Here is a 12,675-nt window from a genome sequence, read left to right as displayed (position 1 = left end):
AACGAGTCCCTTGTTTTCATAATCTATGCAGCCGTCCACTGGTTGCTAGTTGGTCTTAACGAGACAAAAAAGCAAAGCTTTTACCAAAGTACAAAACCTTAACTACCTTTGTTACAAGGCAAGTCAATCCTTACACCTGATTGGTAATGGTCAAGAGAAAAGCAAACGGCAATACTGCATCTGAAAGAGGAGGATGCTCACTGCTTATGTTTACTGATTTTTGATGATCACTTCGCCTTCAGTTTTGATTTTAAACAAAATAAACTTAAGCTCCTTCTCTTCCGCTGGCTTCACTGCCTGCAGTGACACAGCACTGCTGCCCAGCTAAAATCAGAATTCCCGACTTGTTGTAAATTGCTGCTTTCAACAAATGTGCGCGTACGTATGTATGTACGTTGGACTTCTTTTGCACCGTACATAGCCAACCGTGGGGAGCGGTAGCGCATCGGTTAGCGGCGCTGTGCTATGAACGCGGCGACCCGAAGTTCACCAACACCAGTGACGAATGAATGAACCAGCCCAGTACCGCGCCCCAGCATCCTACACAGAGTCGTGGCTCTTCCGCGTTCGCTAATCTCTGCGGCTGCCCGTCCGTCTGCCTGTGAACCTGCAGAACCGCTGCGGCACCTGCCTGCTCTCCTACAGCCAGCTCCCGCGCGTGCCCGACGACGCTCGGCGAGCCCGCGCCTCCGCCGCCGCCGCCGCCTTTGAAGTGTGCCTCCTGACGCGCCGGGGCAGGGGGGCGGTCACGGGCCGAACGCCGCTGCACGCCTTTATTTACGCCGCGTTTAACCTCTCCGTGGCGCGCCGCCTCGCCCGCCCGCCCGGCCTCCCCGCGGGGGGCCGGGTCAGCGCGGGGTTAAGCGCCCACGCGTGCGCGCGGCTCCTGCGCTTGCTGGGCACGGCCGAGGCTGCCGCGCGCCCGGGGAGACGGGGCCCGGCCGCCGCTGCCGCGCTGGCGGCCGCCGCCAGCGCGGCAGCGGCGGAGGAAGAGATCGACCGGGCGGTTCTGGAGCTGCTGGAAGAGGCGGACGCCGGGAGCGAGAACCGCACCGAGGATCCCGATTCCTTCGTGCCCGATCGCTACAAGGACGCGGAGGCTTACGAGGCCCTCGGGAGGACGGAGGAGTTCGCCGCGGCCTTGCGAGCGAAGGCCTCCTCCCTGTTCCGGACGCTGGAGCAGGGCGAGGATTTCCGCAGGCCGAGCGACGCGCGAGACGGCGGCGCGGCGGCGGCTCTGTGCATCACGACGGCGACGACGGAGGCGTGCGCGACGGGCGACCAGGACGCGCGGGGGTGCGCGAAAAAGCCCATCGCGTCGCTCGTGGGATACGCGGCGCGCGACGCCCGGTCCGGCAGCGACGGCGGGAGCAGCGGACGGTCGTCGCGCGGTGAGGGCGTCTCCGGCGCCAGCAAGTCGCGGAGCCAGAGCTCCACCGGATCCTGGGGGGTGGTGCAAAAGTCCGGGAAGCAGTGGAGCCTCGAGTCGCTTCCCGAGCACCGGCCGGCGGCACCCTCACTCGCTGCCAGCGACAGCAGCGGCTCGTTTGTGTTTGTCGAGAAGGGCGGCGGAGACGCCGGCGGCGATGCCGGTGCCGGGAAGCCGTCGGCGGCGGCGGTGAAGGAAGCGACGGAGATGGTGGGGGGCCTTCGCGTGTCTCCGGAAGGCTGGGCGTCCTCCGCTGAGGTCGTCGACGCTGCGCTTGCCACGGCTGGCTCGGAGGAGCCGGGACATGCGTCGGTCGAAGCCGCGGGGCGTGACCGCCGCGAGATGGCCGCGCCGGACCCGGACGGCACCGTGGACCCCGACCTGGCCACGGAAGACGTCTTCGTTGTCGACGTGTTGGCTCGCGACGGAGCGGGGCGACGGGCTCCACCGAAGTCCGCCGCCGCGGCCGCCACCGTCGACGCCGAAGCCCCCACGGCGGACGACGGAGATCCGGTCGCCGCGCCGCGACCCCAGCGAGGCTCCGCGCCCGGTGAGCTGGGGGGCCGGGGGTCGAGCGCGAGGGACGTCGACCCGCCGACGGAGGATGTGCCGAGCACCGCGGACGGCAATCGCCGTCTCCCGCCCTCTCCGCCGTCTCCCGCCTCGTCGGAGAGGAGCGGCTCGTTCGACCTGCTGGATTTGGACGCAGAGACGAACGAAGGCGACGGTTCGAACCTCCCGCCGCCGCCGCCGTTGACTCGCGGCCGCCCGGCGGCCCTCGCCGGCGGGGCGTCCGCGCCGGACGACGAGCCGCCCCCGGGCGCTGCCACGGACGTCGACGTGGACCTCCCGACGGCAGAAGACGAAGCGGTCGCGCCGAGGGGAGCGGAAGCCCGGCGCCGCGCGTCGCCGGCCGCGTCTCCCGACAGTGGCTCGTCGTTCGAGGTGGCGACGAGCGACGCGACTACCGACCCGCCGACGGAGGGGCCCGGTGGCCGCGGCGGCGGCGGCTCTGCCGAGCCATCGAGCGGCTCCTTCGAAGGGTTTCCCCCGGGGGACGCTCCGAGCGCAGCCAACGCGGTCGACTCCACCGCGAGGAGAGCCGCGTTCAGAGCGTCGAGGACGTTCCACGACAAGCCGGGGCGCTCCGGGAGCTCCGGGAGTTCCGGGAGCTCGTTCGAGACGGTCGACTACTCCTTCGTCGACGACGGTCAAGGCCGGTCGATGCTGCCCGAGGAGGCGGTCAGGGCGGAGGGCGAGCTGTCGCCCATGGACATGACCACGGCCGAGCTGAAGAAGATGCTGGAAGGGAAAGGCCCGATGCCTCTGGTCGAGGAGAACACGGTTCATCGTGAGATTTAGATTGCTTTTTATTTTGACGTTTTTTTTAAAATCATGTTTTTATCGGGACAAATGTAGTTTAGTGGATGGGACCGATTTTTTTTTAATCAATTGGCTTCTCCAAAGTTTTGGAGCGCAGTAAGATGAAAGTTTGTCTTGTAAAGTTTATATGTGTAGATCCAAACATTAAATCAGACTTTATAAAATATATATTGGGACTCCAAAATGTTTAGTTTTTTTGTTGACACATCTGGAGGCTTCGAAGGGTGCTGAATCCAAATAAAGGCATACCCCGTTTAGTGTGGGGGATGCGTGCCTGGAAACGAAAGCGCTAGGTGAATCGGTGCTATACGGGGTCATTATAGCATAGGCCCTATGGAAATGTGTTCCCGACATCGTAATTTATCACCTACGACCAACACATTAGGGATTCATTGGGTTATTGGAACAATAGTACAGATGATAAACATGATTTATAAATACTGTTAATGGTACGAAATTTTGAAATAATTAAAAACAGTGTTCTCATCAGTGAATGGTTCGGCCCCAATATGGCGAACTTGGCAGCAATGGGAGACAAGATGGGGGTTACAGCTTGGGCCTGATGGGGGTTACAGCTTGCGCCTGATGGGGGTTACAGCTTGTGCCTGGTGGTGCAGTCCAATCTGTGACTAGGCACCCCCCGGTGTTAGAGGAAAGTGCTCAATGGCGAAGAGCGAACGCTGCTTGCTCATTGGCTGAGGGCGGACAGCGTATAAGGGCGCTAATACTGTAAGTATTTGGATGAGAGCGAACACTGCTCAAGTACGGCTTTGAATCCATTTTTATTAACTCTACGTTACGTATGTACTGTTTATTTTTTGTCACATATAATCTGTATCTATTTTATTTTTAATAAAAATGTGCCCGAAAGCAAACAGCTCTAGAACGAATCAGCGCTGTACTGGATAGCGCTAAACGGGGAATGCGTGTCTTCAAATATTCCAGTTTTTCAAGGGGTCTTTTTCTGGAAAGTTGCGAGGCCAACGCTGATATAAAGTGCGTTTGTAGAAGTGCGTCGCTCGTACACACGGTATATATATATGTGTGTATACACACGCAACCTGCACGTTCACTGTTTGCTCTTTTTTGTCGCGGCTGCCGCTGCCTCTCCTGCCGCTGCGTCGGGTGCAGTGGCGATGGTGCTGACGTACAACCGGTCGGCGGACCGCTGGGCGGGCCACCACACCCTGCTGCACATCGGGGCCCGGCTGCAGCTGACTGCCAACGTCCGAGGGCAGCAGCGCGATGCATTCTGGGTACAGTACCTTCACCAGGAGCAGGCCTTGGCCCGGTGAGTGTCTCAACTTCCTCGCCCGTGTCCTTTCCTTTAAACACGCCACTGCGGGTGGAAAGGCCTCCACCAGAGGTCACTGGTTTCATTTGATTCACGAATGAGTGGTGCGGGTTTTTGTTAAATCTCTCGCGCTCCGTGGGATAAAATGTGGGTACTCCCACCTCTTCCAAGAACGTGTGACCACCGCGGAAGAGGAGGCCAAAGTACCCTGCAGAGGTGCCTCTCTAGAGCCCCCTCTGGTGGAGGCCCCTTTCTGCCAGCAGTGGCGTGAGCAAGCAATTGCAGTGCTGCCCCTTTACCTCGTCACATTGTGTTACCGCTGTCACCTGAGCGGGGTAGACGCGTTGATGTTGACCGGGGCGCCACGGTGGCGAGATGTTAACTACCTCGCCTGGTGTACAGCAGGTCGTGGGTTCAATCCCGACTAACGCCTACTGCTGTATATTTTGAGTTGGCGTGTCTCTCTCCCCGTGGTCGTGTGGATTTTTCTCCGGGTCCTCCGGTTTTTCCTTCCACGTTTAGAATCAACATCACCCGTTTAGAGCATTTGGCTGCTATAAATTTCCCACGTGATAAGCCACTTTGTTGGGCTATCATTTGTGGCCAGGTCGCTTCCTGAAAAAGAGCTATATAGCTCAGTGGGCCTTACCTCGTAAAATAAAAAAAATAGTTAACATTAATATTTTAGACCGAGATGGCGCGTCGTGGCGTTGTGACGATGGGGTATGACGCTGCCCCCCCCCCACTCCCGCTACCCTGCCCCCCCCCCTGTCCTCCACCCCCCCCCCCCTCCCCGCGCCACCGTGCGACAGCTACGTGGGGAAGTGCTACAAGCGCGAGCGGGAGGCGCGCTACTACGTGGACAACGTGGTGCGGCAGGCGACGGCGCAGCACTACGTCACCGAGTTCAATCAGCGGCTCTTCAAGAAGAAACACCCCACCCAAATCTACTACATGCCCGCCACCCTGCTGCTGGTTTGTGTGGGGACGCACGCACACACACACGCACGCGCACACTGATCGCCGAGCCGTTGATACGAAAATGTTAATTATTATAAAACTAAACAATTTTTTTTATTTTACTAGGTAAGGCCCACTGAGCTATAAAGCGTTTTTTTCAGAAGCGACCTGGCCTTCACAAATGATAGCTCAACGAAGTGGGCTTATCGCGTGGGATTTTATAGCAGCCAAATGTTATCAATGCGTGATGGTCACTTTAAACGTGGAGGGGGAAAACCGGAGGACCCGGAGAAAAATCCACGCGACCACGTGGAGAGAGAACACGCGCAAACTCCAAATGTACAGGTTTCAGGCTGGGGATGGCATCCACGACCCTCTGTATACCAGGCAAGGCAGTTAACATCTCGCCACCCGGGCACCCCTTGTTATTTTTTTGACACACCCGACCCAAGGTCGCTTCTGAAAAAGAGCTGAGTGGGCCTTGTAAAACAAATTAAAATTATTACTTATATATCTACTGCTATCAATTCTGCTGGTAATGATAAGGATAACGATGATGATGATGATAATAATAATGAGGATGTTTGTGATCGTCAAGAAGTTGCTATTGATGATGGTGGTGATACCTTCACCGCTGCTTCGACTGATTATGAAACTGCCGCTGCTGATGATGCCAACAAAGACAATGATGATGTTAATGAAGATTATGATGCTGCTACGAATAATAATGATGTCGATGCTGCTTGTTACTCCTACTGACGATGATGTTGATGACGATGAAGTGGTGACTGATGATAATGACGCTGCTGCTGATGGTGATGCTGTTTCATGTTGAACTTCTTTCGCACCGTACATAGCCAAACGTGTTAATCATAAGTGCTGTGGGATGATGTGATACTCTTTGAAATGTGTGATTATGATGATGATGATACATCTGCAATTTCCAATTATGCTGAAACTTTGACTTCAAACGTCCGTGACTGCAGGAATTCATATTCTTTGGTTCTTTCGGTAAAGTCACGGATTTTATTTCTTTTTATTTCATTATTTTCTATCTACGTGACTTTACCGAAAGAACCAAAGAATATGCTGAAACTGCTGCTAGCTGCTGCTGCTTCTGCTGCTGCTGCTATCAAAATTATTCTGCGAAAAACCCAGTCCGATTTTCCCAATCACCGCAACAAAGCGTTGTCAAAACTTAACGGCTTTGCTCCCTCCGCGTCCCTCCCCTGCCTCTCGCCGAATCCCCGGCAGATGTTGGATGACGGCGGACGCGTGCGAGCCTGCATGAACGCGGAACCCTACATGGAAGGATCTTTCGCCAAAATAACAAACAACTCTGAGGTGTACAAGAGAAACGTCCCCGCGGCACCGTACGCCATCGCCTTCAGCCACTTCACCTACGACCTGTCCAAGGGATCGGAGATCATCGTTGACCTGCAGGGTAAGCGGAGCGAACTCTCATCAAAGCCCGCCTACGATTTATTTTTTTACCGTCATCATCATCTAAATTTTGCCAGGTGACATTGGTGGCTATGCACGCCGCCTGTAATCCAACGCTGCGGAGGGGAGGGTTGGCGGATCGCACAGATGTTGTGAGACTCCTTTCCCGTGGGTGTCGAGGAGCCTCATTCCCTGACTCGGCAGGAGAAGGCGGCGCAGAAGAGACATGGATTCGACCTGTTCCGTCTGTATGGGGTAGAGTGTTTCCCCCTCTCGCGCGTGGCTTCTCTAAGGGTGTTCCAGTTTCCTCCCGCGTGTAAACACTTGTTCATTTGTGCACAGCTCCAGTGGCTACCCAATATCAGAAGGAAGAGCATTTCAGAAAAGGAATTGGAATTGAACGCATTCCGTGGTGTACGTCCACTGAGGAGATGGAACGCTGAAATCAGTTTCATGTGCAGGTGCTAGGCGGACTACTGCATTGCAGGATCGTGAGAGGTGGGCGGCAGTTTGGGGAGAGCTTCATCCAGCAGTGGATTGATCATGACTGCCGATTCGGATGCTGATGGCCAAGCTATTTTAGAGATATTATATGGACGCAAATTTGACTTTCTTCAGTTTGTGGTCTAATTTGAGGCCTGTGTGGGTTATGACATGCGACGTGGTGAGGTCCTGCACTGCATGCTCACTGCTAACAGTACTTGCCCCAACAGTCTGTTGAGGCTAAACAGGGGATCTTTGTCATTGTGTGGTGATGTCACATTAACTCTGAGGCATGATAGAAAAAACAATACAATGGTCGCAATGGAGCCTTCTGCCATCTAGGAATCAGCTTAGTTGCGTGTGTTATTGTTACTACTCGTGTTTCCATCCAGTAAGCACCTTTGCCTCTGATGGCTTTCCCATAATTTAAATATAAACTGATAGCATCGGTTCAATAGCAGATGGGCCCAGACATAAAATGTTACTTGGTGGTACCATCTGAGGTGGAAAGACTTGAGCTATACACTCGTATTGATATCTGCAATAAAAGTAAATTTCGTAGTCACGTTATCAGGCGTCGCGCTGGCGAAGTGGGAACTTTTGCGCCTCGCAGCAAGAAGGGCCTCTGGGTTCGATCAGAATCAGAATATTGATTGATACTGCGGGAATCCGATGAGCTTATGGAAATCTTTTTCACAAGATCTCCGGTAGATGGTCGACGCTCGATCTGGGTGCCTCTCTGTGTAGAGACTACACGTACACGATCACCCCCCCCCCGCCCCCGTTTAAAACGCATTTTATCCTGGTTTTCCAGTTTACTCCCGTAAAGAAAAAACATAATCATTCGCGAAATATATATTTTTTACCATGTAATTGGTCGTGGCTAAACATCCCAAAGTGGTGAAAAATTATCCGCAAATCGAATCGGGAGCGCAAGAAACAACCTCGCCTCCTCCGGCAAAAACCGTGGAGGAAGCTCCAGAGAAGGAGTCTTGAGACTCAGCGAGGCCTTTGTGGGTAAACAAGCGAAACAATAACTAATTATAATAATTATTATGCTAGCATATACTTCACTTCTATTAGCCACATACGGTAACTGGTGTTGTTGCCCCGAGACGCAAGAGATCAATTGTCGACGTCCGGTCGCCGCGTTGATGGCGATCGTCGTGATGCCTCGCTTAACAGAGTGGGCCGCATGAAGGCTGCCATCTTCCACGCCACGGTAGCTGGCACCACAACATTAAATATTTGCCACCTTCAGTGGTATCAAATGTTCCTCATGCCCACGGAATGTAACACGTCCACCTGCTTGCCTCTTGGCGGCCTTGGTCAAGCGCTCGTGAGAAGGAGGCCCTCTCTCTGGCGCAGACCAATCGGCTTCAAGCACGGTGCTCACATCGTCAAAGCGATGTTCTGTTTGCGTTCGTTCGCAACAAGCGTGCGTGGCTGAGCAAGGGGGTGATGCCTTGTAATCGGTGTCTACTCAGCGTTTGAACATCCTAACACCTCATTTTTTTTGACGGCAGGTAAATAGGGGTAAAGCCCAGTTTTTTTTGTTTCGTGTTTCCCTCCACGTTTAGAAACATATTTTTAGAGTATTTGGCCGTGAAACATTTTCACTTGATAAGCCACTTCGTTGAGCTACCATTTGTGGCCAGGTCGCTTTTGAAAAAAAGCTGTACAGCTCAGTGGGCCTTCCCCGGTTAACATAAAAAAAAATGTTGAATAGTTTAGTGCTTAATATTGTGTGTGCGTGTGTGTTGCAGGCTGGACCACGATGGATGGCACGGGTCTCATGTATCTGACCGATCCTCTCGTCCACTCTTGGTTCAAAGATCTGAATGATTCGGTGGACTATGGCCAGAGAGGGTTCCACAAATTCTGGGACAAGCAGCACGCAGAGTGCAACCACATCTGTCACGACCTGGACTTAAAGAGACCCCCGCCAGGGCAATACACCATGAACTCGTGAACGAAATTTACCGGACATATTGCAACGATGTGTCACAAATTTTCGCGAATCTTCGTGGAGATTTTATTCAAGCGTCGATCTGGGTTTTCTTTCTTTTTTGTCTCTGCTCTGGCGGTGAATGCAGGGACCATAGTGGCTGCAGGGTTTACTTTAGACCAGTTTACGTAAGCCAGCTACGTAAAATATAACATCGCGTATCCGCCGTGAACCAATTCACCTCCCGCGCCCAGTGCAGTATCTGTGCACTTTGGTGTACCCGTCATTTTCTCTAGATCTTCATATATCCGGCCGTGTCACACGCGGTTAACGTGGCATCCTCAACCACGCGTATATCCACTCGGCTCCAATGCACAGTGAAGCATCTTCCCACGTTTGGAGCGGTTTGCACTTCGTCCAGTCACCTGGTTACACGTGGCGTGTAACTGTCATTTCGTAAAGATGTTGACATGTCCGACTTATTTCACATGCTCGTCTGCATGTATGCATGTTTAACTCCATTCGCACCGTACGTAGCCAAACGTGCTAATCGGTAGGTTTGGGGGAAAGATAACAAACACGAAAAAGCAGTTTCCGAAGAAATTAGTTTTCGATCTATATTTAAAAGTGCATAGCTCCGGTGGCTTCCGAATATCAGAAGAGCGTTCCAGACGGCCGCAGAAGCGCACCTGAAAGCGCGCGATGCCAGTGACCATCTTTGTTCGATGGCGAGCCAAGGATGACCGCCGGAGTTCGCACGATGATGGTTTCTGCTCCTTGACGAGATCAGCAAGGTGTCATGGTTCATTTGTTTGTGCAACCTCATAACCCATAACTCAGTTCCCCGCGGGTCGGATATGTGACGTATTGGACTGCACAGACGGGGTAACGTGTTCCATGAGATGAGTGTGTGCGAGTACCTTGGACTAAGGGGCAATATTCATTATAATGCTTTCATTTTACATAGCGTCATCCATGCCAACAGCATCCCAAAACGCTGGACGTTAATTATTTTTAAGGGCCAAATCCCATGTACGTCGTAGACTTTGTACGGCGCGAAAGAAGCCCAACACAAAAAAGACAAAGATCCCCCGTATAGCCTTTAACAGACTTTTGGGGCAAGTGCTGTTAACGAGCACCTATGAAGGACGGACCGGTAGACGATGGGGTGGGTGGCCAGCACCACGCCGGACCGCCTTTGTCTCCCTAGTGGCGATGTTTACACACCGCACCAGGTACTCATTTGAGGCTGAATCCGCCTCGTCACTGGTGTTGGCCGTGAGCAGGAATCAAACCCGGGTCGCCAGGTTCGTAGTGCAGCGCGCTAACCGCTACACCACTGCTCCCCACACACACACACACGTACATATCAAGCAAATAAAAACCCTAATACTAAGCAAAACAAAAAAGTTCAAACGACTTAAATGTTCTTCTTTGGTTCTTTCGGTAAAGTCACGTAGAATGAGAATAAAATAATAAATTGATAAAATAAAATAACACAATAATATTCTCACGACGTTTCGGCCACAACACAAGCGGCCTTCATCAGGTGAAAGGACGAGACTGTCTGGAGGACAGCGATTCACCTGATAAAGGCCGCTTGTGTTGTGGCCGAAATGTGAGAATATTATTGTTATTTTATTTTATCAATTTATTATTTTATTCTCATTCTACCTGACTTTACCGAAAGAACCAAAGAAGATGAATCCTTGCAGTCACGAAAGCTCGTCTGTGACGTGCAGGTCGTTTTTTTATTCCATATTGTGCAGGGTGAAGCTGTGGGGGGGGGGGGGGCATGACGAAGCAGCAGTGCAGGCGAGGATGTGGACGAATGCACTTGCCAGTTGACACTAAATGTTGTTGGGAATCGTTACGGGTGGGGGGGGGGGGGGTGGCGTTGTTACGAGAAGCAATTCTGCGGTGGGCTGGTCATCAAGACTTAAAGGTTTGGGCTTCAGAAACAAGTCATCGCGGGGGTGTGGGGGGGGGGCATGGGATTGGTGCCTTTCACTGTGGGCATCGGTTTCGTTTACAAGTCGACGTTTCGTCTTGGGCCATTCCTTGGCGTCAAACACTTACGATGCACGATGCTTGCTGCGGGCATTATTTGCAAGTCCGGTTCGTATTTCTTAACGGAGGGGGGGTCGTAGTTTTTGCCTCGGCTGCTCGTTGAAATGCGGCGTGTTATTTCGGTTTATGTTCACGGGTTTTTATTTTTGCTCTCTGTTTGACTGGCGTGGTGAAGTATGGTCGAACAAGCCACGTGACCAACATTGTGTGGAGGGGGGGGGGGGGCCTTCATCCCAGCAGTGGATTTCTAAGAGTCTGCATGTGATTATTGTTTTGTTATGATGATGATTTTCAATAAAAGTTTCCACTTTTAATTCCAAGTTGTGTCATAGTGGTCCCATTTTCTTTGAGGTTACGGATTGGTTATGAAGTCACCTTCATAACCAATCCGTAACCCCACCAAAATACAGGCTCAGGTGTTAACTCAGACCCAGCGTGGGTGAAGTATGGTCAATATAGTTATGAACAAAACAAGACAAAGATCCCCCATGGAGTCTGAACAGGCTTTTGGGTAAGAAGGCCACCACGCTGCATGATGGGGCGGGTGGCATCACGCCTCTTCCGTCTCCCCAGCGGCGATGTTTACTACACACCGCACCAGCTACTCATTTGAGGCTGAGTCGACCTAGGGGAGGCCCATGATCGGTCCAGATAATCGTCACTTGGTGGTGGCCGTGAGCAGGAATCGAACCCGGGTCGGCCGGGTTCGTAGCGCAGCGCGCTGCTTCACGACCGCTCCCTACACAGACGCAGCGACACGATTCCTAAAACCATAACCCATCTCCAAACGATCATAGCTACGTCGCATTGCGGTGCAAATCTTTTTCCCCCTCTGGACAAAACACCCAAGGGAGGTGGGGTGTCTCATCTCGGGGAGTCTTCTTCTTCTTTCGTACGGCCGATGTAAACGGCAGAACAACCACGACAAATTCACATTGAGGTGGCCAAGCCAGGCCAACAGCGTCGGGAGTGTATCGTCGCTGTTATGATGTGTCTCCTCTCCGTATGTTTATGAATCGGGGCATTGCGTCGTGGTCGTTATATTGTTGTTGTTGTTTGGGTCTCTTCTGGATGGCCCACAGTCGCACCACCACCACCACGACTACCACTGGAAACTTGTTTTCTGTTAGTTTACATTTGTGCAATCAGATTATCCGCATCTGCTGCTGTTGCCATGGCGTGCTGCTTTGCGTGATGCGATTTGTAGGCTGGACCGTTGGAGCCTTGGTGGAAGAGCAAACCGCAGGGAGGGCGATCTAATGCGCTGGCACCGAGAGTGACTTTAGGAAGGGTGGACAAAAAACAAGGAAGGAGCTGCGTGAGCCTCCTATCCACTCCTCCCCACCCACCCCCGCTTGTCCGACCCCCCCCCCCCCACCCCCCGAGTGATCAATGCCCTCCGCACGGCCTGAATGTTAATTGCTGGTTGTGTCCGCGGCCTCGTTGGGTGGGTCGCGGGCACGCTATGGAGACGCCTTCACAGCTCCCAAAAATGCGAGGGGCGAGCGAGGTGTCAATCAGGAGGCCGCGAGCACGCGGGTTCGCACGCCCGTGCGTGCCGGGCTCAGCCGAGCCGAGGAGGCGAGGAACGCGGAGCTGGCTAAGTGGGGATGGGGGGGGGGGGGGCACGTGCGTAAAAGGTGCACACACACACGCACGGTTTAC

General features: G+C 53.3%; 1 protein-coding gene across 4 annotated transcripts in view; it reads left to right on the top strand.

Moving 5' to 3' along the window:
- Positions 1–10,822, top strand: part of ALPK1 (alpha kinase 1) — a 68,255-nt gene extending 57,433 nt beyond the window's left edge. For all 4 annotated transcript variants that reach the window (XM_032969012.2, XM_076073374.1, XM_032969011.2 and 1 more), the window contains 5 exons: positions 614–2,780; positions 3,944–4,103; positions 4,919–5,081; positions 6,321–6,510; positions 8,759–10,822. In XM_032969012.2, the coding sequence (XP_032824903.2) occupies positions 614–2,780; positions 3,944–4,103; positions 4,919–5,081; positions 6,321–6,510; positions 8,759–8,964 (2,886 nt within the window). In that variant the 3' untranslated portion in view covers positions 8,965–10,822. The remainder of the gene's footprint in view (positions 1–613; positions 2,781–3,943; positions 4,104–4,918; positions 5,082–6,320; positions 6,511–8,758) is intronic.
- The last annotated feature ends 1,853 nt before the right edge of the window (positions 10,823–12,675 follow it).

This window comes from Petromyzon marinus, chromosome 41, assembly GCF_048934315.1.
Source record: "Petromyzon marinus isolate PM22_M1 ecotype Great Lakes invasive population chromosome 41, UKy_Petmar_22M1.pri1.0, whole genome shotgun sequence".
Lineage (NCBI taxonomy): Eukaryota > Metazoa > Chordata > Hyperoartia > Petromyzontiformes > Petromyzontidae > Petromyzon > Petromyzon marinus.
The sequence above is the reverse complement of the archived record's forward strand: the minus strand, read 5'-3'. Positions and strand labels throughout refer to the sequence as shown.